At 41.2% G+C, this 23,909-nt stretch overlaps 1 protein-coding gene and 1 long non-coding RNA gene across 3 annotated transcripts in view; one reads left to right on the forward strand and one right to left on the reverse strand.

The window, feature by feature from the left end:
- Positions 1-23,119, reverse strand: part of LOC139076484 (uncharacterized) — a 312,829-nt gene extending 289,710 nt beyond the window's left edge. Inside the window, exon 1 of the long non-coding RNA XR_011528138.1 lies at positions 22,983-23,119. This is a non-coding gene — a long non-coding RNA (uncharacterized lncRNA). The remainder of the gene's footprint in view (positions 1-22,982) is intronic.
- On the forward strand, positions 7,034-15,895 carry ACOD1 (aconitate decarboxylase 1). Of its 2 annotated transcripts, XM_008526021.2 has the most exons (5): positions 7,034-7,235; positions 10,792-10,953; positions 11,720-11,809; positions 13,075-13,280; positions 14,166-15,895. In XM_008526021.2, the coding sequence occupies exons 1-5, from the start codon at positions 7,224-7,226 to the stop codon at positions 15,109-15,111; spliced, it is 1,416 nt and encodes a 471-aa protein (XP_008524243.2). In that variant the 5' UTR covers positions 7,034-7,223; the 3' UTR covers positions 15,112-15,895. The 2 variants fall into 2 exon arrangements, with proteins under 2 accessions (XP_008524243.2, XP_070435049.1); XM_070578948.1 differs by lacking the exon at positions 10,792-10,953 and having other exon boundaries at positions 7,144-7,235.
- Positions 23,120-23,909: the final 790 nt, after the last annotated feature.

Consider the following 23,909-nt stretch of genomic DNA (forward strand, 5'->3'; position numbering starts at 1 on the left):
CAAAAGTAGCATAGCTAGGTGAGCTAACCACAGACTGTAGAAGATGCCAATAGCTCTCCTGCGACCCATAGTGGACAAGTGAGATTTTGTGGGTGCCGACAGTGACGGAGCGACAAATATAAGTGATCCTACCCCTGGCCACTGGAAAAGCCCACAACACCGTTGCAGACCCCAAGGAGGGAGCACGTCTAGGTGGGCTGCAACAGTAGGCACCAGCAGCCTGAAGCCCCCCCGTGACGGCCCCCACGGCAGAAGAGGGAATCCAAAGGACCACTGTGACTACGAGGAGGGGCCCAGGCCCAGTTAGCAACTGTGGATAGGGTTCCTGGTTGGTGCAGTATAAACAGCTGCTCCCCCACCACACCAGCAGAAACAAGTGGAAGGAGCAACTAATCTCTATCTCTATGCAGAGGCACAAATCTACAACATCAAGCAATATGAAAAAATACATTAAATCTCCAGAACAGAAGGAAAACAACAAATACACAGACAACAATCCCAAAGAAAATGAAATATATAACCTAAATGATGATGACTTCAAAACAGCCATCATTAAAATACTCAATGAGTTAAGAGAGAATTCTGACCAACAACTCAACGAGTTCAGGAGCTATGTCACAAAAGAGTTTGATACGCTAAAGAAGAACCAAACAGAAATACTGGAAATGAAGAACACAATAGAGGAGATTAAGAAAAATCTAGATGCACTGAACAGTAGGGCCGATAATATGGAGGAAAGAATTAGCAATTTGGAAGATGGGAATATAGAAATGCTGCAGGCAGAGGAGGAGAGAGAAGTAAGACTAAAAAGAAATGAAGAAACTCTCCGAGAATTATCAGACGCCATTAGGAGATGCAACGTAAGGATTATAGGTATACCAGAGGGAGAAGAGTGGGAGAAGGGGGCAGAAAGCCTATTCAAAGAAATAATGGCTGAGAACTTCCCAAATCTGGTGAGAGAGATGGATCTTCAGGTGACAGAAGCCAATAGATCTCCAAACTTTATCAATGCAAGAAGACCAACCCCACGGCATATAGTAGTGAAGCTAGCAAAAGTCAACGACAAGGAGAAAATACTAAGGACAGCCAGGCAAAAGAAACTAACCTACAAAGGAACCCCCATCAGGCTATCAGCAGATTTCTCAGCAGAAACTTTACAGGCTAGAAGAGAGTGGAATGATATATTCAAAAATCTGAAGGACAAAAACCTACAGCTGAGAATTCTCTACCTAGTGAAAATATCCTTCAAATACGATGGAGAAATAAAAACTTTCCCAGATAAACAAAAATTAAGGGAGTTCATTGCCACAAAACCTCCTCTTCAGGAAATCCTCAGGAAAACCCTCATTCCTGAAAAATCCAAAAAAGGAAAGGGGCTACAAAACCAAGAGCAGAGGAGATAAGTAGAAGGACAACAACAGAGAGTAGCAGCTCTACATCAGAACAGATTAAACCATGGGACGAGAAACAAAGGAAATTGAAGAAAACCAGAAACCAAGACATAAAATGGTAGTGGTAGGCCCCCACATCTCAATAATCACTCTAAATGTAAATGGATTGAACTCCCCAATCAAAAGACACAGAGTGGCAGGATGGATCAAAGAACAAGACCCAACAATATGCTGCCTCCAGGAAACACACCTCAGCCCCAAAGACAAACACAGACTCAGAGTGAAGGGATGGAGAACAATACTCCAAGCTAATAATGAACGAAAGAAAGCAGGTGTCGCTATACTAATATCAGACAAGGTAGACTTCAAAGCAAAACAGATAAAGAAAGACAAAGAGGGACAATACATAATGATAAAAGGGACTCTCCAGATGGGGCGATGGAGGGGATGGGGGAGCATCCACCACAGACAGAGGGATCCTGCAGTCAAGGGTATGTCCCAACAGCAGCGACCAGTCCTAATTTCATGTGGAACTTTTCACAGGTAAACAAGAGGAAAACCAACAGCATGAAAGAGAGGTACCAGATGAAAAAGCATTGTGAATGATCCCCGAAGAAACAGAAAAAAACTTATTTAATCTTTGAAGTAATTTTCTCAAAGAGATTAAGTTACAGTATTCATAAAGCAAGAAAAAGCTGCTATATAAAATGCTAATTAGAGAACAAGAAAGAGTTCTTATAAAATGAAAACATTCTTGCCAAAATAAGAAACTCGCTAAAAAAGCTGACTAGCAGAATGTGTACAACTGAAGACTGAATTAGTGATTGGAAGACCAGGTCATGCAATCCTATCAGAGCATTGAACAGACATGTAAAAATATGGAAATTATAAGAATCAAGTAGAAACAAAGAGGATAAATGCAAGATAAAAGAGAATAGATAGGAAACTGAATCAAGAAAATAATAAAAGAGAATTTCCCTGAGCCAAATAAAGATTTCGTCATCCGAAAAAGAGCTTCTGGTGTGAAATGGGATACCAGAAGACAGTAACTAGAACTTTGCTTCTAAAGTGCTTCACTACATTTCTTTTGAGGTCCATGACAATTCTATATTTAAATATAGCTTCGAAAGAACAAGAACTACGTAGAATCTGTCTGCTAAATGTGCATACACAATTTCTGCAAGGAATATTTTTTATATACTTGCCAGACTTATTCAAATAAGGCATTCATTCATTTTATTCTGCTTTTAGCAAACATCTGGTGTAGGGCAATATAGCCCATGGATTATCGCTCAGTATTTGCTAGTTAACTTAAAAACACTAACAGGCTGTTTTATGTTTATGAGAACTACAAAAAAATACTTTTCTTTGAGGTAGTGTGATTTAGAGGATAAATTATAACCACCTGAGCTTCCACAAATGGAAAGATTTCTTCACAATAAAATATGTTGAATCAACTGTATTTAGCAATGATTCTATGGCCGCATATTCATTCGTAATCTCTGGAACCTAATCCTTTCCTGTGCACTTACAAAGTTTCATTTAAAGTTTAATAAGTTAGTAAAGAAAAGTTCACACACACACACACACACACACACACACAGAACATACAAAATAAACATTGACCGTTAACTGTGAGGCATTCTCTTAAATATCTGTTTTAAAATGTTCTCTTTTAATGTCTTACTGAAGTTAACATCTTCCCTGTTAAAAATTAATTTTGTCTTATTGCCCAGGGGCTAAGGAAAATGGAGCCAGAACAATGGCTGATAGATAACAGCCTAAGTAGTAGAGAAGATTTTGAATGTGTTATTGCTGTGGTTACTGTTGTTTTAAGGAAATTAAACATACTTTGCCCCCAAAGTTTCCTCTTCTACAAAGACATTCTCATGGTAAGCATGTTTCAAAATCCCAAAAGAGTTCACAAAGAGTTAATCAGGAAAAGAAACCCCAGTTGCTGCCGAGCTCTCTCATAAAACAGGCTTCCAAGAAAGTGAAACTTAACTCCTCAGGTGTTACTTAATAGCAGCACAGGAAGGGCAGGGCAGGAAAAGGGAAACAAAATCAAACACCCCAATCTTCCTGCTTTGCTGTTTCAAAAACTTCTGATTTCCTCTCATAGCTCACATTCACGAGCAATCCCTTACACCTAAAACTGCTGTTGCCAAGAGAAAAATCTGCTCATTGCACACTACTTGCTGTCACACCAGCATTCCTCCTTGAATAAAAGCCACAGCCATTAAAACAGTACCTTCCCGACACATTTCCATTTGGGATGAAGAGGGGTGAAATGTCATTCATGTGTTAGTATGATTGACTTATTGAAATCATCAGGCTTGCATTAATTCATTCAACAAAAACTTACTGAGCGGCTACTACTTGTGGAGTCCTTTGTGAGACCCTGGGACAGAGTGATAAACAGGGTAGATGCTTAGCAGCATCCCTGGGCTCTACCCACTAGATGCCGCAATATGGTGAGTGTCTCCACACATTGCCAAATGTCCATTGAGGGACAAACTTATTCCTGGCTGAGAAACACTGACTTAGATGGAAGATGAGAAGAGGAAAGTTATGGGGTAAGGAGAGAAGAGGGGAAGACATGAAAAGTGAGAAGAAATCACTGGTACAAATTTCCCTAAGACGATAAAGAACTGGGCCCCTTACGTTGGGGGAGATGTTAATCCCAATATGAGAATGATGAGATGATTAAGTCCTAAACACTCATATAAGTCACATTAACAGCTTGGAGTTTGTATTAATTATTTTTTATTAATTAATTTTTATTAATTAATTATCTATTACTATTGAGGTAACAAATTACCCTCAAGACTTTTCCACTTAAAACAATAAACCTTTATTATCCCAACAGTTTCTGAGAGTCAGGAATCCTGGAGCAGTTCCGCCGGGTGGCTCTGGCTTAGGGTCTCTCACAAGGTTACAAGTCAAGCTATGGGCCTGGGCTTGCAGCGGCTGAAGACTTGCTATGGAAAGATGAGCATCCAACTGGCTATTAGCAGGAGGCATAGGGCTGCTCACCATATGGCTTCCCCACAGAGATTGATGGAAGAGAAGATTTGCATTTCAAAACAATTGCTCTGGCTTCTACTTAGGGCTAGGTGCAAAAGGCCACAGGAAGTGAGCAACTGTTTTTGACTGGAGAGGTGACATTCAATATCCAACTTATCATTCAAGCCCCTGGATAGTTAGGAAGTGACTCTAATTACAGAGGGCCTTGGTCTTTAAATTGGTCACAGCTCCGTAAAAGCGCAAAGTAATTAAATGAGCAAATAATTGAACTTTTCTTCTGAATTTAATAGTGGCAAAACCTGAGGCCCAGAGAAGCTAAATGAGGGAGCTGCTGTTAAAGCTCATCAGCCTTGATAAAGCTCATCATCCCTTTATAAAGTTTTGCTCGGTGAGCTGGTTGGGCTCATGAGAGCCCCTTCTTCACTTTCATGTAAAAGTGGTCTTCAGAGTCTCTAAATGTCCAACTATAGACATTTAAGTTGAAAACTCCAGAACTCCCAATTGGGATAATGCTTAGGATAGCTCTATTTTAAGTGTTTGTCAAACTAGACGTCTATTTCCTTTCAACTTGATAAGATTACTCTTAACACTAATTTATGTAGACTAACCACCAATAAATCACAAAATCCTATAATGAGAGTGTTCTTATTTGCTGGAGTCTATCCAAATGGCCCCAAAATACCCATCTTGCCCCCCATCCCCAAACACCCATCTTATTCTTTGGATACAGAAATCCACCCTTCCACTGGAAGCTGGCTTTGGAGTCCACTAAGGCAAAATAAAGACCATCTGAAATGGACCCCGACGCACACAACCACCATGTGTGCCAGTGCTGAACCCAGCTCTGCGTTTCCCCGATCTCGACCATGGCTGGGAAGCCCACTTTAGGCAGCAGTTGGCTTAAGAGTAGAATCCAAACATCCCAAGTCCTCATCCTTCCGAGTCCCTCTTCCCTATACCATCCAGTAGATATAATCACACCCACTTCCTTTGCCTCTTCCTTATCTATGGAGGATAACCAGAGACTACCTACCTTCCCCAGGTTGCTGCTGGTCACTTCTCCCTCCGATTGGTACCTTGAGCTTCTCTCTCTAGCTCTCTATTCACAAACAACCACCCCTGCCTTTGTCACCAGTGCATTCCCTAAGCAGCTCGAAGGAAGTTTAAAGGTTCTTAACACTCCCTCAAGGTTGTTTTTCAGAGCGATGTTAGGAAGAGATACCAGTATCAACCGGCCTGAACCAGATCGAGCCCCACTGCAAGGGCAGTGCCTGAGCAGACGACCTGAAGATGACCAGAAAATGCCCTTTTCCTCACCTTAATACTATAGTCTCTGCCGTAGGAGGGGTCTAGGCCTTATTAGCGTAACACACGATGCTAATAACATAACACACGAGAGCATGTTTTCAGACTGTTCCTATGCCAGCTAATACCCAACTATATATGTGATGACAAAACTTCCCTTTTAGATATTCATTCCCAACCTGAAGAAATAAAAGGACCTGCCTCCCTCTGTTTGGGGACCACCACGACTTAGGAAATGATTCCATGTGGTCTCCTATTTACTGCAAATATACTTTACTTTGTGTGATAACTACTTCTGGCAGAGAGTTTGATTTTAACTCACCAGGGAGCAAACTCATTTTGGTTCGATAGCACCTTCATTCCCCAAAGCATGGCTGACGCTAGGTTGTGATATGTAGCAAACTTTTCGGAGGATGACAGAAGGGAATTAGGGTGTTGTAAAGAACACTTCAAATTAGATACCCGATCTTGCTGCTCCTTTAAGTGTGTCCTTCCCCATGGGGTTCCCTGCTGACCACCTCCCCCCACCCTCACCACCCCATGTAGTTCTGGCTTATAACCAGGGTATCACCCCCAACAATCCATAAAGGTTCCCACTAATCCTGCCCTTGGCCCTGTGTCCAGACTCTCAGCACTCTTTCTCCACAGGCTTCAACCAAGAGAAGCCAAACCACTCAACTCCTTCTCCCAGAGACATCACCTGCTCACACAAAAGATAGCCTTTTGCACTTTCATGCAGGGCAATTTAGTTCCTCTTTGTCACAAAGCCTTCTGTAATAGGATTGGAGAAGAACCATAGGCTCATGGAGATTCCCTCCAAAACTGAAATGCAATCTTCCCCCAAGACATTTTCTGCCACAACATCTGGAACAACAGGTTCAGAATAATCTCAACCTACCAGAAAATTCTGGATGGCACATTTGTCCCTAGACAATGGTGAACAGCAGGGGTGAGGTAGAAGGGGAAAATGAGAGTGTGCCTTAAATACTGTCCATGCCATGTTTTACTTAACCAATCCCCTACTGGGGGGCATTTGATTGTCTCCAATGTTTAATCTTATAAGCAAGACCATGAATTTTATTTTCTTTTTTGGCTAAATTTTTCCACACACCTATGCTTATTTCCTTAGCATACATTTTTGGAAGTGTGATACCTAGATAAAAGAGTGTTACTATTTTTCTAAGTTTGACACACGGTATCTAGGCACAAGATGCGATCTTAGTTTTGCCATCAATGTACTTTTCTGAGGCCTGGGAGAAAACACTTGATTATTGTTGCTGTACTTCCTGGTCATATCTAATTCTTTATCTGCAGATGAGTTAACTTGTTACAGAGGAAGTGGAAGTAAGTTTAGCTGGCAGATGTTGAAATGGTGGAAAGTTTTAGAATTAGACCAAAGTGAAAGAGAATGGGCTCAAGAGGAGCAGAGGGTCCAAAAGCAGCCACCCAGCACACGCATTACTCCTTGGACTCACTCGTGAGACAACCTCTCTTTAGAACATGGCACTCAAGGTATTGTTACATCTTATGTGGCTTATTTAAATTAGTTTTCTACCTTGTCTCTCGCTTTCTCAATTTTCTCAGTTGCCCTCTCCTTCTAGTACCTGCTTCTACTTCAAAAACGGCATTTTAACGTTTCTCATAGCCTCTGGGCTCTCTAACTGCATCCTGGGTTTTTTTAATTGGTGTTTTAACAGTAATAGGCATGATTCTATTCTATAACACTAGGAGGAAAATGAATCATTATAAGTTCATTGAATTTTAACCTCCTAGTTTTGTATATGTCCATTATGGCATTGCCAGGTTGCATTTCTTTCTTTTTTTTTTCTTGAGGAAGATTAGCCCTGAGCTAACATCCGTGCCCATCTTCCTGTAGTTTATGTGTGGGACGCCTGCCACAGCGTGGCTTGATAAGCTATGCGTAGGTCCGTGCCTGGGACCCAAACCAGTGAACCCTGGGCCACCAAAATGGAGTGTGCGAACTTAACCACTGTGCCACTGGACCAGCCCCCCAAGTTGCGTTTCTAATTATCCCATGGAGAAGATAAGCTTTTTGCAGCAGGAAGCATAACATCTTGGTTTGGTATTCTAGAGAGCTTAGCATAGTGCCAGACACAGCAAGAACTTGTGAAATATTTATTAAATGACAGCATATTTTGCCTTAATTTATACATTAATCACAGTATTTTACTAAAAAGAGATGTAAATGCCAAGAGAAAGTCAAGAGGACCAAAAAGATGTTTTAGAAATGGATGGGTATAAGGGCACAGACACCTGAGCAGCCGCTTGTTTACTTCCTCATGTACCCTTTCTCAGGGGCCAGAAAGAGGCCATTTGTTCTTCGGGACATGGAGCGGTGTGCAGGACTTGTCAGGGGATGCCCGTAGGGTTCTGCTTTCATGAGTCCCTAACCCTATGGGATTGTGTGGATGGACACCACAATCAGGTTCCAGGTTCCATGTTGGTGCCGAACTAACACATGCTCCCTAGGCATACATGCTCCCCCACCAGGCAGTCCCAGGTCAGATCTAATCCTAAAGAGATGAGCAATCAATCATTAAATGCCCTCAACTCTGGGAATTGTGAGGGGTGGGAAGAGAGGTTGAAAAGAGGCAGTTTTGTTTGGAACAGGGGATCCAACCAGTACTTGAAATTTTAAGTTTAATTGGCAGATCACCAAGCCAGTGCTTTCTCTCCTTCCCTCCCTCTGCCGCTAAATATGTTTACCTAAACTTCTAGCAGCATGACAATCAAAACTATTGTTATTCTCCATCCTAATCAGAAAGTTTTGTGCCAGTACCCTTTCTCTCTCCAACCAGCTTAGCTTCTGCTTTCTCCCACTCCAGACTCCCTTGCCTTTCTACCAAAGCTTCAGAGACATAAAAAGCAGGGTATTCTTTTGAAAATGGCAGTATTTCCCGGAACTTAATAATCTGGAGACTGAAAATATGGGACTAGTCAGTGGCCAGGTTGAAGGACCTTCAGTGGAGCACTGCTTCCATCTCTGCACCTCTGCCCCAGCGCTGAGCTTAGTGTCAGAGAGCCCCAAACACCCCACCTCCTTTCACAAGACAACTCGTCACCCTACAGCTAACATTTCACTTGATGTATCTGATGCTCAGAGATGCAGGAAGTTGTACAATGATGCAATAATCAGAGGAGAGAAAAGAAGTGACCCGGCATTTACTAAGTGGTACTAAGTGTTTGGCATATAGCGAAATATGACTTAAGAGTGGATGTTTTTAACCACACATAATAGACATTCTCTTTTGAAGACGTATAGAAAACAAAATAATTGCCTATGCATTGAAGAACTTGATATTTAAAGGAACTGCAAAGTACTCTGCTGTTTATGAAATGCAAATAATCCTGCAGGCTGTTTTATCTGGTCTGTGGGAAGAAAGAGAATGAGCTTCTCCCCTGCTGTGAAGCAGTGCTTCTCCATGGAAGTGGAATGGTTTCCACAGGGTGACCACAGGCACTTCATATGCAACAAGTTCACAATGAGCCCATCGTCGTTGCCCAAAAGTCTGCTCCTCTTCCTATGTTCCCTTTCTTGGCAAATGGCACTGCCATTTCCCCATCCAGAGCCAGGGCTACAGTATCAGTCTCTTACCTGCCCTTATCTACCCAACTCTGATCCCTTCTCTGTACAAGTGCCCTCAGAGATCTATGGAAAACACAGTTCCAATCATCTCTCTCTGTTTCTTAAGACAGCATTATGGCTCCCTGCTGATGTCACAGTCTTTAGCATAATGTAACTTTCACCACTCTGTCCTAGCCTGCAATCCATTCTCCCTCTCACCTCTGCCCCTGGCATGCAGCTCTGCAGCTGGAATTTGCTGAATTCACTGCACCTCCCTCACCACCCAAGCCTTGGCCCATGCTGCTACCTCTGCCTCTAACCTCCATCCTCATCCCCTGCAACTTCACCCAGCTGACTCCCAGAAATTTTATAACCAGCTCAGGTATCAGTGCCTCCAGGTATCCTCCACCAACAGCGAAAGCAAGCAGTGGTTCTCAAGTATAATTTAAAATTTTCTAGTAGCCATAGTTTAAAAAGTAAGAAGAAACCGATGAAACTTTAATAATATCTAAATATTACCCATTCAGTTTGTAATCAATATTTTACAATTAATAATGAGATGCTTTATATTCTTTTTTGCCTACTAGACTTCAAAATCCAATGTTGATTTTACTCCTACAATATATCTCAGTTCGGACTAGCCACGTTTCAAATGCTCAGCAGCCACACGTGAAGAGTAGCTACCACATTGGACGTGACAGCACTGGAGCAATTAAGAATCACCTAGAGATCTTATTGAAAACATAGAACCCTGTGCGATGCTTCCAAAGCTTCTAATTCCCTGGAGGTTCTAGTTCTAGGTCTGGAGTGGAGACCAGAAATGTTCAACAAGAATCCCAGGTGTTTCTGATGTACATGGTTCTCAGACCACATTTTAGGAAATGAGGGCTTCATAGCCAGATGCTACGATGCACTGATTTTGGAGTTAGACTTATAGGAGTTTGCGTCCAGACTTGCGTATAGCTGTGTAACTTAGTGACGTCATCTTTCTAGGTCTTAGTCTTCTTACCTGCAAAGTAAGACTCATCATACCTACCTGGAGATGTGTGGGTATTAAATGGATACTGTATTTTAAAAGGTCAGCACATAACTAAGAATGGCAGCTCCTAGCTGTCTGGATGCACCCCAGCCCAGGCGTGCCCACTTGATGGGCGAGATGTCCTTCCTGTCCTCCTGTGCTGATTCTCTGTGCTTCCTTCCCCATGGCCCACCACAACCTGTGGTCATCAGCTGCTTGCTAGTCTGTGTCCTCAACTCATCTGAAGACAGAAACTTGCTCTTGTGCATTTCCATATCCCTCTGCCTCACACATAGTTGGTGCTCAGTACTCATCAATTTTAGGAATTGAACTTAATTTGACCAACCGGGTTTCCTCTAGTGGAGTAAACTCTTTACAGAAAAGTACCTCAAATTCTTGTATAGAAAGGAATTATGCAAATGCAAAGTGGGTGTAGCACTGTTCTAACACTCTTCCCTTTAAAGTCTGTCACAGAAAGCTTTGCCAAAGTGATTCATGGCTTGAGCGTGGGACACCTGACAGATCAAGTTATTCAGAGGAGCAAGAGGATGATTCTGGATACGCTGGGCGTTGGGTTCCTGGGAACCAGTACAGAAGTGTTTCACAAAGTCAGCGAATATAGTAAAGTAAGAAGCTCAATCTCTCCTTTAGAGATAAAACCTAGTGTGCGCACATGGCTGCTTGTGAGGTGGACCCATGAGTGTACACAGAGTTGTGTGTTTGTCTTCAATCACTCTACTCTTCATTCTAGAGATAGTACTTCGTGTATATAGCATTGCTGTATATAGTTTATGCTTTTCTATGCTCTATTTATCTGAGTTTTAATGTCTATCCGTATCCCTTATTAAGTCACTGTCTGAAGACTAGTCTTAACTCTAGTCATATCTCATAGTTTATTACTATTATAATTGAAAACGCTTTTTACCCAAGAGTCTTAGAAGCAATAGTACCTACCCCAGACCATTCATTCATACAAAAACTTTGAGAATCTCTGGAGAAAAGGCTGGGCCAGTACTCCGAGCAGAGAGCGGGCGTGTATGTAGGAGATGTAACACTCCCCCTCCAAAGGATGTGCTTTGGTGCTAGATAGTCCACCTTCCTCAGAATTTACTCCAATGAGTAAATACGAGTAAATTCAGACTCCATTTCCTGGAGCACTTCTGGATTACTCTCTGGGATGGCGCAACAGCATCTCCTCTCCCTTCCAAGGAGAAAGTGTATTCTTCTACAAGGAAGAGAGGAATCCAATGATCAAGGCTTCAAGTTAGCACAAAGGGTTCAAACAAGGACTATTAATGTAATGACTCAAAATATGAAGAAGAACTCCTGAAATGGTGACTTGGCATGTCATGTTCACACTCTGTATCACTGATTGATATTCTTTTGTTCCAGATCTACAGTTCCAATATGTCCAGCACTGTTTGGGGCCGGCCAGACCTCAGGCTCCCACCAACATATGCTGCTTTTGTCAACGGTGTGGCTGTAAGGAGGTTTCCGTGTCTTTTCCATGTCAATCATAATAATTTCATAGCCAGGAAATATCTCAGAAATGGGCCAATTTCCATATTTCATTGATGAGATCATTGAGGTTCAGAGAAATGAAGTGGCCCACCCCCTCTTCTATGTAGTAATTTCAGTTTGCATGTTTTACAGTGAACTGAGGCTTTTCAAACAAATTATGAAGTAGAGGAAATAAGGTGGAAGGACTTAGATAAAAACACCCTTAAGGTATCTCAACTTTAAACTTTGAATGTACGTAGCAAAAAATATAAAACCCAATATCCAGACTCAATTCCTTTTGTTGTGGCTAGTACCAGTTTCTATCCAGTAACCAGCTCTTCATTCATTCATTCATTCACTCATTCACTCATTCATTAATAGATGTTTATTGAGAAAGAAACAATGGCCATATGATGTCTATACTTTCTGAACCAAAAATCAGCACTTCTCATCCGACAATTTTTATGCTTTTTTTATGTGTCAGGAGCAGTCTACAAGATATACCCTGGACATAATGTGTTGGGATTTCTGAGATATTTTTATGGTTTGGGGAACAGTGGCCCAGAATATTGAAAGCCAAATCCAAAGTGTATCCAGGAGTAAACGTCCAGTAAACAATAGGAAATGCACCAGCCACATCCAATAATCATAAAATCTACTTTTAAACGAACTTCTACTTATTACTAACTATTTCTTATAAGGGAAAAGCAAATGGCTGAGAGAAAGAGGAATAAAACCTTATAGCAGAAAATAATGATTTTAAAATATAGCTTAATAGTTAATCTAGGTTCATGAGTTCTTGCAACTTCTCCATAAGTTTTAAATTATTTTATAATTAAAGGTACAGAAATATATGGCCTGATATGGAACAAATGAGATTAAACTTTTAGTGCGATCGTTTGAAGGGTAGGTGAGAAAGGAGCAGCCACCTAATTCCAGAGCTGTGTTTTTGGGGGTATCTAGATTTTTCCAGGGGCCATGGCAGAGAGTTCTGGCCACCTAGCTAAGATCCAAGCTCCTTGGGGCTCACTAGCTGCTCCCCACAGTCCCACCTGCTCTGGGCAGAGGACAGCATGTCCAGGGTCCAGCCATGTAATTTGGAATTACAGCCAGTTCATAAGTTTTATTTTCAGAGAATCAGACCTAAAAGTCTCACATCAAACTAAACGCTTACTGGTCCAAAAGCTGTTGCATTCACGGAAATACATTTTGGGTTTTGGTGGTTGTTTGTGTTTCTGTTTACATAGATTCACTCAATGGATTTCGATGACACCTGGCACCCTGCCACCCACCCTTCCGGAGCTGTCCTTCCTGTCCTCATGGCTTTATCAGAAGCCCTGCCTCCAAGTCCAAAGTTTTCTGGCCTTGACCTGCTACTGGCTTTCAATGTTGGGATTGAAGTACAAGGTCGATTAATGCATTTCTCCAAGGAAGCCAATGACATACCAAAGAGGTATGGAGAGAATTTGCCCGATTGAGAGGCAATCACGTTCCCCTTCAGCTGTCAGTGGTTGCCTCAGTAGAACCTTCTGCCACAGAGGTTAGGTCAGTTGAAGATGTTAACATTAGTGCTGGCAGATGAGTCAATGTACCTGTCACATATCAAACCATATGTCCATACACAAATTGTGATTTCAGAAGTTGCTAATGAAAAATCTCCTTTGGGTTTAGAGAGCCAATCCAGCAACCAAGACCATGAAATAAGTTGGGGTCTCTCATCCCAGAGTAACTCATGTCTGCCATCCATGGGTACCCTGAACATTCCCTACTCCATCTCAAAACGGAATCGACTTTGATATTTGCTAGGGTCCTTCAGACTTAGAACATTCAGAATGTCCTGCATCTGACTGTTCAACCAACAGATCAAAAATGGTCAAATGTTGGCTGTATCATATGGTTCACTCTAATATTTATTTTGCCACTTGGTCCAGCCTGCTGGGAGAGGAGTAAATTAGAATATTGAGTGAACTTTCACATTTTTACAGGGCCTTCAATTTTTACAGTTACTTACATGGGATTTCAGCATTCTGGCAATAATTGTGACAGTACCATTTATATAGAATTTACTGTATCAGGCACTGTTGTAAGCACATGAACTCATTTAAAACTCACAAAACCCTATGAGGTAGATACTATTATTATCACCGTTTTATGTAAGAGAAAACAGGTACAAAGAAGTTAAATAACTTTCCCCAGGTCACACAGATAATAAGTGGTAGCTGAGATTTGAACCCAGGCAGTGTGGCTCCATTATCTACGCTCCTGACCGCTACTCTATACTGCCTCCTGGTGACTGAGGTTTGTAAATCTCCAACTCTTTGCTTTTTTTGCTTTCCAGATTCCATCCCCCCTCAGTGGTAGGAACTTTGGGGAGTGCTGCTGCTGCATCCAAGATTTTAGGGCTCAGCATGACAAAGTGCCAAGAGGCCCTGGCTATTGCTGTGTCTCATGCTGGAGCACCCATGGCAAATGCTGCCACTCAGACCAAGCCTCTTCATATTGGCAATGCCGCCAGGCATGGGCTTGAGGCTGTTTTTCTGGCAATGCTGGGTCTCCAAGGAAACAAGCGAGTCTTGGATCTGGAGACAGGGTTTGGGGCCTTCTACACCAACTATTCCCCTAAAGTCCTTCCAAACCTGGATTCCCACACTTGGCTGCTGGACCAGCAGGATGTGGCCTTCAAGCGTTTCCCTGCACATTTGGCCACCCACTGGGTGGCAGACGCAGCTGTATCTGTGAGAAAGCACCTTGTAACAGACAGAGCCCTGCTTCCTGTTGACCACATTGAGAGAATTGTGCTCAGAATTCCAGAGGTCCAGTATGTAAATAGGCCCTTTCCAGACTCGGAGCATGAAGCCCGTCACTCCTTCCAGTATGTGGCCTGTACCACACTGCTGGATGGTGGCATCACTGTGCCATCATTCTATGAACGCCAGATCCACAGGCCCCAGGTGAGGGAGCTGCTTGGTAAGGTGGAGCTGGAGCACCCTCAGGACAACCTGCCAAGCTTCAACACACTGTACTGTGAGATAAGTGTCACTCTCAAAGATGGAGCCACCTTCACAGAGCGCGCGGATACCTTCTACGGTCACTGGAGGAAGCCACTGAGTCAGGAGGACCTGCAGGAGAAGTTCAGAGCCAATGCCTCCAGGATGCTGTCCTGTGACACAGTTGAAAGACTTATAGAGAGAGTGGAAAGCCTGGAAGACCTAGAAGACTGTTCTGTATTAATCGCACTTCTGAAAGGCCCTTCCCCACCAAAGATGATGTCAAAATCCATCTAGCATTTAACAGCGCCATCGCACAATCTCTCCTGGGGCTTACCGACATCTAATGACTTTGTACTTGGGGAAATTCAATGACTTGCTTTATAAAGCCAGAGTATGCTGTTGGTCTGCCCAGGAATAAATGAAGCAAGGTGGAAAGAGTCCAGGAGTAAAACTGGATTTTTATGGAAGGAGCCTTCTAAATTTTGCAAGACAGTTCCAATTACTTAAAGCAAAATAATAAATATGCAAGAAACGCAGAGAAATTGACTTTATAAGCATTCATAAGGCTAAAATTCAAGTCACCTGTAATTTGCTTGTAAAGTTCATCTTTTCAGAGGAGTTATTTATGAACTTCACGAACCTCAACGTGTGAGAGAAATTTGAACCTATATATTTATTTGCTGACAGCAGAGAAGAGCTCTCGTCTGTCGTGCCACTAACAGATTTCTTAGACCATGGATTATTAGAAGCCCTCCTCAGTGGAGGGGATGCTATTGGGTTTAAATATGACAGCGTAGTGGGTTCAGATCCTGCCTCCATCACTTACTTGATGTGACCCTGGGCATGTCACTGGGTGTCGCTCTGCCTCACTTTCTCTATTTGTAAAGGAGAAATTAAAAAATAAAGCAGTTCGGCTCTGGAAGCCATGCTGTTAACCACTACAATATATCACCTTTCATTACAAAGAAAATTTTTGAGAAAAAGATCATGGATGAAGAGTCTAAGATGTAATAAAGAATGACAGCAAAAATAAAAGTATATATGGGGTAATTAAATAAATATTGACGATAAACAATAATAACAATGTCTTATGAGGTTAAAAATTATAACATTAGCAATAGATAAAAGCAGGGAACTATCATAGTTAGTGTTCTAAATTCCTTGTGTCATTTGAGAAAAGGGCAAAGCTATTAACTCTAGACTTTGATTTGTAAGTATGCATGTTGACATTTCCAGGGTAGCCATTACAAGACAGCAGAAGAATGTATTACTTCCAGGTTAATAGAGGAAGAAATACAGAATTAGAAAAAAAAAAATCCAAAGGAAGGCAAGAAAAGAGGGGGGAAAGAAATATAGAAAAGGCAGAACAGACAGAAAGCACAATATGAAATGATAGAAAAAAATCCAAATATATCTATAATTACAAAAAGAGTAAATGGACTAAATGCTGCAGTTAAAAAAGACAAAGACTATGAATACATTTTTAAAAATGTTTAGAGGCAGCCCTGAGGGCCTAGTGGTTAAAATTCTGCTCAATCTGCTTCAGCAGCCTGGGCCTGGTTCCTGGGCACAGAACCACACCACTCCTCTGTCAGTAGCCATGGTGTGGCTGCAGGTCACATAGAAGAATAGAAGAACCTATATCAAGGATATACAACTATGTACTGGGGCTTTGGGGAGGGGGAGAAAAAAGGGAAAGATTGGCAACAGATGTTAGCTCAGGGTGAATCTTTCCCAGCAAAAAAAAAAAAGGGATCAAAAAAAAATTTGTTTTTAATGTTTAATAGTTTTATTAACATCTAATTTACATACTATTAATTCATCCACTTTATATGTACAGTTCAATGAGTTTTAGTAAATTTATAGAGTTGTGCAAACAACTCACAATCCAGATTTGGAATATTTCTATCACTCCAAAAACTCCCTTATGCAGCTTGTAATCAATCCTTACTCCCACCCCAGCCTTCAGCAACCTGTGATCCATTTTCTGTCTCTATAGTCTTATCTTTTCCAGACATTTCATATAAATGGAATCATAAGACATGCAGTCTTATGTGTCTGGCTCTTTCACTTAGCATAATGGTTTTAAGATTTTTCCACATATGTATCAGTACTTTATTCCCTTTCATTGCTGAGTAGCATTCCATTGTATGGATGTATCACATTTGTTCACCATTCAGTAGTTAATGGACAGTTGGCTTGTTCCCAGTTCCGGGCTATAACGCACAATGCTTCTATGAACACTCACATAACATGTCTCGGTGTGGACATATATTGGGTAGATACCTAGGAGTTTCCTGGAATGCTGGGATATTTGTTAAGTACATGTTTAACTTTATAAAAAGCTGTTTTCTAAAGTAGCTCTATCACGTTACATCCACCAGCAATGTAGGAAGGTTCTGGTTTTTCCTTATCCTCACTAACCCTTGGAATTGTCACTCTTTTTTATTTTAGCCAGTCTAGTGAGTGTGCAATAGTATCTCATTGTGGTTTTAATTTGCATTTCCCGAATGACTAATTCTTGCCCATTTTTGACAATTAATTTAATTAGGTTGTCTTATTATTGGGTTGTAAGAGTTATTTATATATTCTGGGTGTAAGTTCTTTATCAGATATATGTTTTGCAAATATTTTCTCCTAGTGTGTAGCATGCTTTTTCATCTTTTTAATGGTCTCTTTTGAAGAGCAAAAGTTTTCAATTTTGATCAAGTCCATTTTACCATATTTTAAAAAAAATTTTATTGCTCCTGTTTTTGGTGTCATCAGCAGGAATCTTTTCAAATCCAGTTATATATTTCATTCAAGACACATAAGGGTACAGAAAAGTTGAAATTAAAAAGATGGGGAGGGGCTGGCCCAGTGGTGCAGTGGTTAAGTTCGCACGTTCCACTTTGGCAGCCCTGGGTTCTCCAGTTTGGATCCCAGGTTCAGACCTACACTCCACTTGTCAGGCCATGCCGTGGTAGGTGTCCCACTTAAAACAGAGGAAGATGGGCATTGATGTTAGCTCAGGGCCAGTCTTCCTTAGCAAAAAGAGGAGGATTTGTGGCAGATGTTAGCTCAGGGCTAATCTTCCTCAAAATAAAAAAATTAAATAAATAATAAATTTTTTAAAAAAGATGAGGAAAATATGGATGGAATGTTAACAAAAGAAAGCTGGAATAAATAAATGTTAACAGACAAAACAGAATTCAAGCAAAGAGCATTACTAGAAATAAAGAGGGTCACTACACAATGCCAAAAAATTCAAATCACTAGCTACCTAAAGTAACTCTAATCCTATATGCATCTAAATAATATTGAACTGCAAGGAGAAATGGACAAATCCAACATTGTACTGAGAGGATTTTAACATTTCTTTCTGAATAATTGATATTTCAAGGAAAACAAAAATAAATAGACTATATAAGTTGTAAACACAATCAACATATTTTATCCAATGGATATATAGAGAACTCTGCATCCAATGTCTAGACAACTTACAATTTTTTAAAAATCTCACAGAACATTTATAAAAATGGACTATATACTGAGCCATAAAGCAAGTCTCAACAACTTTTCAAAGGACTGGATCATACAGATCATTTTCTCTAATCACAATGCAATTAAGTTAAAAATCAATATAAAAAAAGATAATTAGAAAAGCTTGAAATGTTTGGAAATAAACATTCCTCTAAATAACTCTTGGGTCACAGAAGAAATTATAATGAAAATTATAAAACATTTAGAACTTACCAATAACAAAAATATCACATACCAAAATTTGTAGGATATAGCAAAAGCAGTACTTAGAAATGTGTAGAATTTTATATTACTGGCTCCAATTACCTGGATTATGCTGTTCTATGGGACACATCATGTTAACTCCAATGAATTTGTTTGAACACAGTTGATAAAAGAGAATATAGAAGAAGTGGTTTCTATTGTCACCTTGAGATAAAATTTATTATCCTCTCTTTACACATTTTGGAAGTTTCTAGGGGCAAGAACTCAGGGTCTTTAATAATATCTTCAGATAACCCCTGTTAAAAACAAGACAACCAGGTCCAAAATGGTGTTGCTTATGCTAAGCCCCACATCACCAGACTAAGACTTAATTACAGTTTCAGCCCTCCCAGAAATAGAATCTTAAACCAGTCAATCAGGAATCTCCTGGTCAGCAATAGTTAGGTAATCTACCTGACAGATCCTTGCCATCCCCTAAAGGAAGTAACCTTGCAATAACCTACCTGCCTTTTTGCCTAGTATAGCTTCCTAGTTCCCGCTCCCCTTCACTGGGAAAGTCTTTCATTTTGTACAGCTCCTTGAAGCTCCTTTCTATTTGTTAGATTGGATGCTGCCAAATTTGAATCAATTTTTGCTCAAATAAACTCAAATTTTTTTAATATGCCTATTTATCTTTAACTCCCCTGATGGATGCTTCGGACCAACCACAGATGTTTGGGAAGGTCATGTCTCGTGAGGGGGACTACAGCACTCAAGGTGACCTTGACATTGGTTATAATGCCCACTGAGTTAACTAAAAGCAGGAGAAAATATGGAGGAATACAGGTCTGTAGAGAGAGTTTATGGGTCCTCTCACCAGCAGCCCTGAACACCATCCACACCTACAGAACCACATACAAAAAAATAGAAAAGAGACAGCAAGAGAGATTGGCTCCCCACATTTGTTTCTAGATGATTCCTTTCTATGAGGGTCAAAAGCTAGGGCATTTTTGAGCCAGCATACTAGGGAGATCATTTGATGGAATGGGAGAGTTAAAGCTGAGCCCCTTGTCTCTTCCTTCCATGAGGCCAGAGAACAAGGACTGCTGTGAGCTACTTTACCCTGAGAAAGCCCAAGATGGCAGCTTAGACAGCTCTGATCTGATGTCTAGGCATGGTGACAAATGCTTGCTTTTTCCCTTGCCTTCCCTTCCCTTGGGGATAGCAACAAAGGATGCTGTTCAGCCTACTTTTAGTGTTATAAGCCCTATGTGTAGGCAAATGAATCCTCCACATGCATCGGGCCAGACCACCAGCGAGAAAACCCACCATGAGACTAAGACAGAGGCTCAGCTCCCAGAGGGAGGTTCATTCCAGCCCCTCTCTGTATTTCTGCCTCCTCAGCTCACAGCCAGAGCCCTGAGTCAAACTGCCTTAGCCACCAGACACATACTTGCCAGCTCTGAGGAGCCCTAGTGCTGGTTGTTGTCTATGTCTTGGGGTCCCCAAGACAGCGTACACTTTCAGAGATTCCCTAGAAGAACTCATGGCACTTAGCATATAGTTGTCCTCATGGCTAAGGTTTATCACAGTGAAAAGAGACATGACAGGATCAATAAGAGAAAAAGACACAGGCAGAGTGTGGAGAAATCCACACATAGGCTTTCGATGCTCTCTCCCTCCAGGGAGGGGATACACCAATGTGCTCCTTTCTCCAGCAGCGAAAAATTCAGTAAAGTGTATACAACGTTTCTGCCCTGGGAAGAGACTTAGCACCCATGGTTTTTATTAGTGGCTGGTCATGTAGGCACCCTCTGTCCAGCAACAACCATAATTCAAATCTCAAAGAAGGAAAGCAGGAGTTCGACATAATTCACATTGTTTGCACAGTCCAGGCAATGTGAACCAATTTTATCGGTTAGAGAGTGAGTCAAGTGCCCAGTTCCCAGACGTCAGCCCAGGACCAACCTTATAAATAGGACCTGCTAAAGATAGCAGCCTCCGGCCAGCTGTGTTATCTCTTTCCTAAACAGCTTTTCCCATCCTGAAACATCTTCCTTTCCTCTTTGCGTGGCTTCGTAGGGTAGAAAAATATTACAGAAAAATTGGACTTTGCCCCCACTTTAGGAATTGTTTCTGCTCTGCAGCACTTGAGCTCCATAAGCTGTGTGTTTTATCATAGTATTAACTGAAACTGATGTCCCCAATAGGCTTAAAACTGACACAGACCAAAGAGCTATAGTGGTCTTAACCCAGGCACTAAAAATGAGAATATGTGAGTTTAAAGAAAATCTTTATAAATTATATTTTATAACTACTTTGCTTGGAAGCCTTTATCTAAAAAGGAGATCGCAGTCAGATAAGTCCCCCAAGAGATCTGGGACCACTTTAAGGTCTGTGATAGCTTGGTAGGGAACCTCTTTGGCAATGCTGGGTAAATGGAGGGCATCCACTCAGTTCAACAAACGTGTATTGAGGGCTTATGAGGTGCCAGAGAATGTCCTTGGTACAGTGATAGAGCAGTGAGGAAAACAGGCAAAAATCCCTCACAATTGTGAGCTTACAATCTAGCGTGAGGAGAGAGACAAGCAAAATAAGTAAATCAGGACAAGGAAAGTGCTCTGAACTTCTTCCAGGCCAGCTGTGTTTCCTTTGTTCCTCCTCTGGTGGCAATGTGAGCTTCTAGAGGCTGAGTTGGGTTCAGGCACCAGGGAGTCCAATGAATGTGAGCCTTCCTTAAGTGAAATTAATAGCTTCCAGTCCTTCCTGGGCCATAATATAGCCTGTGACAACAAAAGACTTGTGGAACTATAGAAATGTGGCTTCCTTGTCAATTCTGGCAGGACTTCCCTGCATGGAGCAAAGGTATAGGGAACCGAAGGAAGGGGGCGAATTTGCAAGAAGATATACTGCTTTTCCTTCAGCAGAAGTATGCACGTGTGTGCAGGTACATGCTATGTATGTATGCACGAATGTGTGGTCTCTTCCCACCAAGAGGAAATCTATCTGCAACACAGCAGTTTCTTTTTATTACTCATTAGTGAAATTGCTCTCTTCTACCCTACGTTAAAAAAAAAAATAGCATAGGGATAGTTCACAAAAAGTGATCATTCAAAAGACATCCAAAGCAGACGAGTGCTTCAGAAGCAGCTACTCTGGCTCCTGCTAAATCCTGGGGGCCCAGCAGTTGACAGCTATAAAGCACATCAAAAGAATTTATGATACATAGTAACTTAAGGTGTCATGGCTTTATTCGAATCATAACGTACAGAATAAATACCTCTCAGAAATCATGAAAATTAGCCTAGTCATCTAGTTCAGAAGTTAATGCAGAAATCAACATTCAGATATCATCATCTCACTTAAAAAATTCTCCCTGCTTTTTGTTGTAGTTATTATTAAAAATAAGTCAACCTGCCCAGTTACAGCTGGTGCCCATGTAGGAGCCAGCCTGGAGGTTCAGGAAAAAGCCTTTGGAACAGCCCAATGTCCATCTGTTTGAAACATGGCATGAGAGTATTGCTTCTGACTTAAAAAATGAAAAATAAAAATGACAATATGCTTGTGTAGAAACCATGTATATCTGAATACTTCAATGATGCTTACTTTATCTTTGAGTCAAGGTCACATTGAAAGTACCTATCAAGTAATAGAGTATGTAATTCATTGGTTAGAGCTAAAATATTTTGATTTGAACGATTTCTTCTAAATATTATAACTAAAGCATCACTTATTAAATACATTATAAACAATCCCCCACCATTTTTCCTATTTTGTAAAAAATGTCATGCAGAGGGGCCAGGCCATGAAAGCGCACATCTGCACCACTTAGTCGGTAGCATCCTGGCAGGATTCTCTCACATCCCTGCAGCCGTGTTTGCATCTAGGCTTCTATACGGCAGTGGCTCTCTCTGCATCAGCAAAACTACCAGAAGAGAAGATCTAACCAAGTGGGAGAAAATGTTTCTTAGGCACCTGACAGCATGACTGTGAGGAAAGTTAAAATTATCAGCTCACATGGGCTTCTCAAGCACTGCAATATTCAGAACAAAAGCTCACAGACATTGTGCACATAAGAAATCTGTTCCAACATGAGGCTCATTTAAATATCCAGTTAGAGAAATGAAGGCTATACATACTGGGATCAATAGAAAATAATTATAGTAACTACAATTTGATCGACACAGCTAAATGATACAAGAGAATTGCTATATCGAATTTTGTTCTTACAGAGTAAGCCCATGTATTTTGAAAGACTACATCTTCTCTATGATTTAAAGCTACCTGGTCTTATCACCTTAAACCACAGTCCCTTACCATGCCCACCCCCACCCTAATGCCAATCACCAAATACCGCAGCCCCATAATGAAAAGATAACTTGTTAAGCTATCAGAAAAGCAGTCACATTTCTATTTATCTGGAGGAAGGAAAATAGAAAAGCACTGTAGAACCTGCTTACCCGGCAGTAAGCGTTTCATCTTTTCCTTCCCCTCCATCCACATTACTACCCTGACCCACTGTGACTAGACAAGCTGGAAGGTTTTAGCTGCCAGCGCAGGGGAAATGCGGCACCAGCTGACGAGCTTCTTAGCACAGTGGAAGGCTTGAAGAGTCCTTTGCAGAACTGTTGACAGTGCAGTGCTGGGCCACCTCAAACCACCTGCACAGACGGGGGACCCAGGACTATCTGAGGCAGCTGACAAGAAGAACCTGGGAACAATTCATCCTTAAGCAAAGAATTAAGGCATAGAAGAGCAATAACACACATGATGAGAATGTAAAAATAGCATCTCTTTACAATCTTCTGGAGTTGATAATGACTTTGATTAATTCATTAGCTTTGTTTTAAAAAGTCAAGATAGCAACTTTTATTTGTCAGAGTGGCTCAGAGATTCTTTTGTAAAAAGTTGGTGCCAAGCGCTAAAACATACAGCCAAACATTAGGGGTTTTACAGGCTTCAGTGTAACCCTCGTAGCAAGTGGACTTTACAGACCTAAAGGGTTTATATTTACCTAACTATAATAAAAATAATAAACATTTTGCATCAACAGTATGACATTCTGAGGACACAAGCTGAGAAACCTTTCATGACGCTAATTTTCGCTAAATATTTCAAGTTTCGTACAAAGTAGAACTATATATTTTTTTCTTTTAAAGATTTTATTTTTTTCTTTTTCTCCCCAAAGCCCCCCGGTACATAGTTGTATATTCTTCGTTGTGGGTCCTTCTAGTTGTGGTATGTGGGACGCCGCCTCAGCGTGGTTTGATGAGCAGTGTCATGGCCGCGCCCAGGATTCAAACCAACGAAACACTGGGCCGCCTGCTGCGGAGCGCGCGAACTTAACCACTCAGACACGGGGCCAGCCCCAAAGTAGAATATATTTT

This window comes from Equus przewalskii, chromosome 16 (genome assembly GCF_037783145.1).
Source record: "Equus przewalskii isolate Varuska chromosome 16, EquPr2, whole genome shotgun sequence".
Lineage (NCBI taxonomy): Eukaryota > Metazoa > Chordata > Mammalia > Perissodactyla > Equidae > Equus > Equus przewalskii.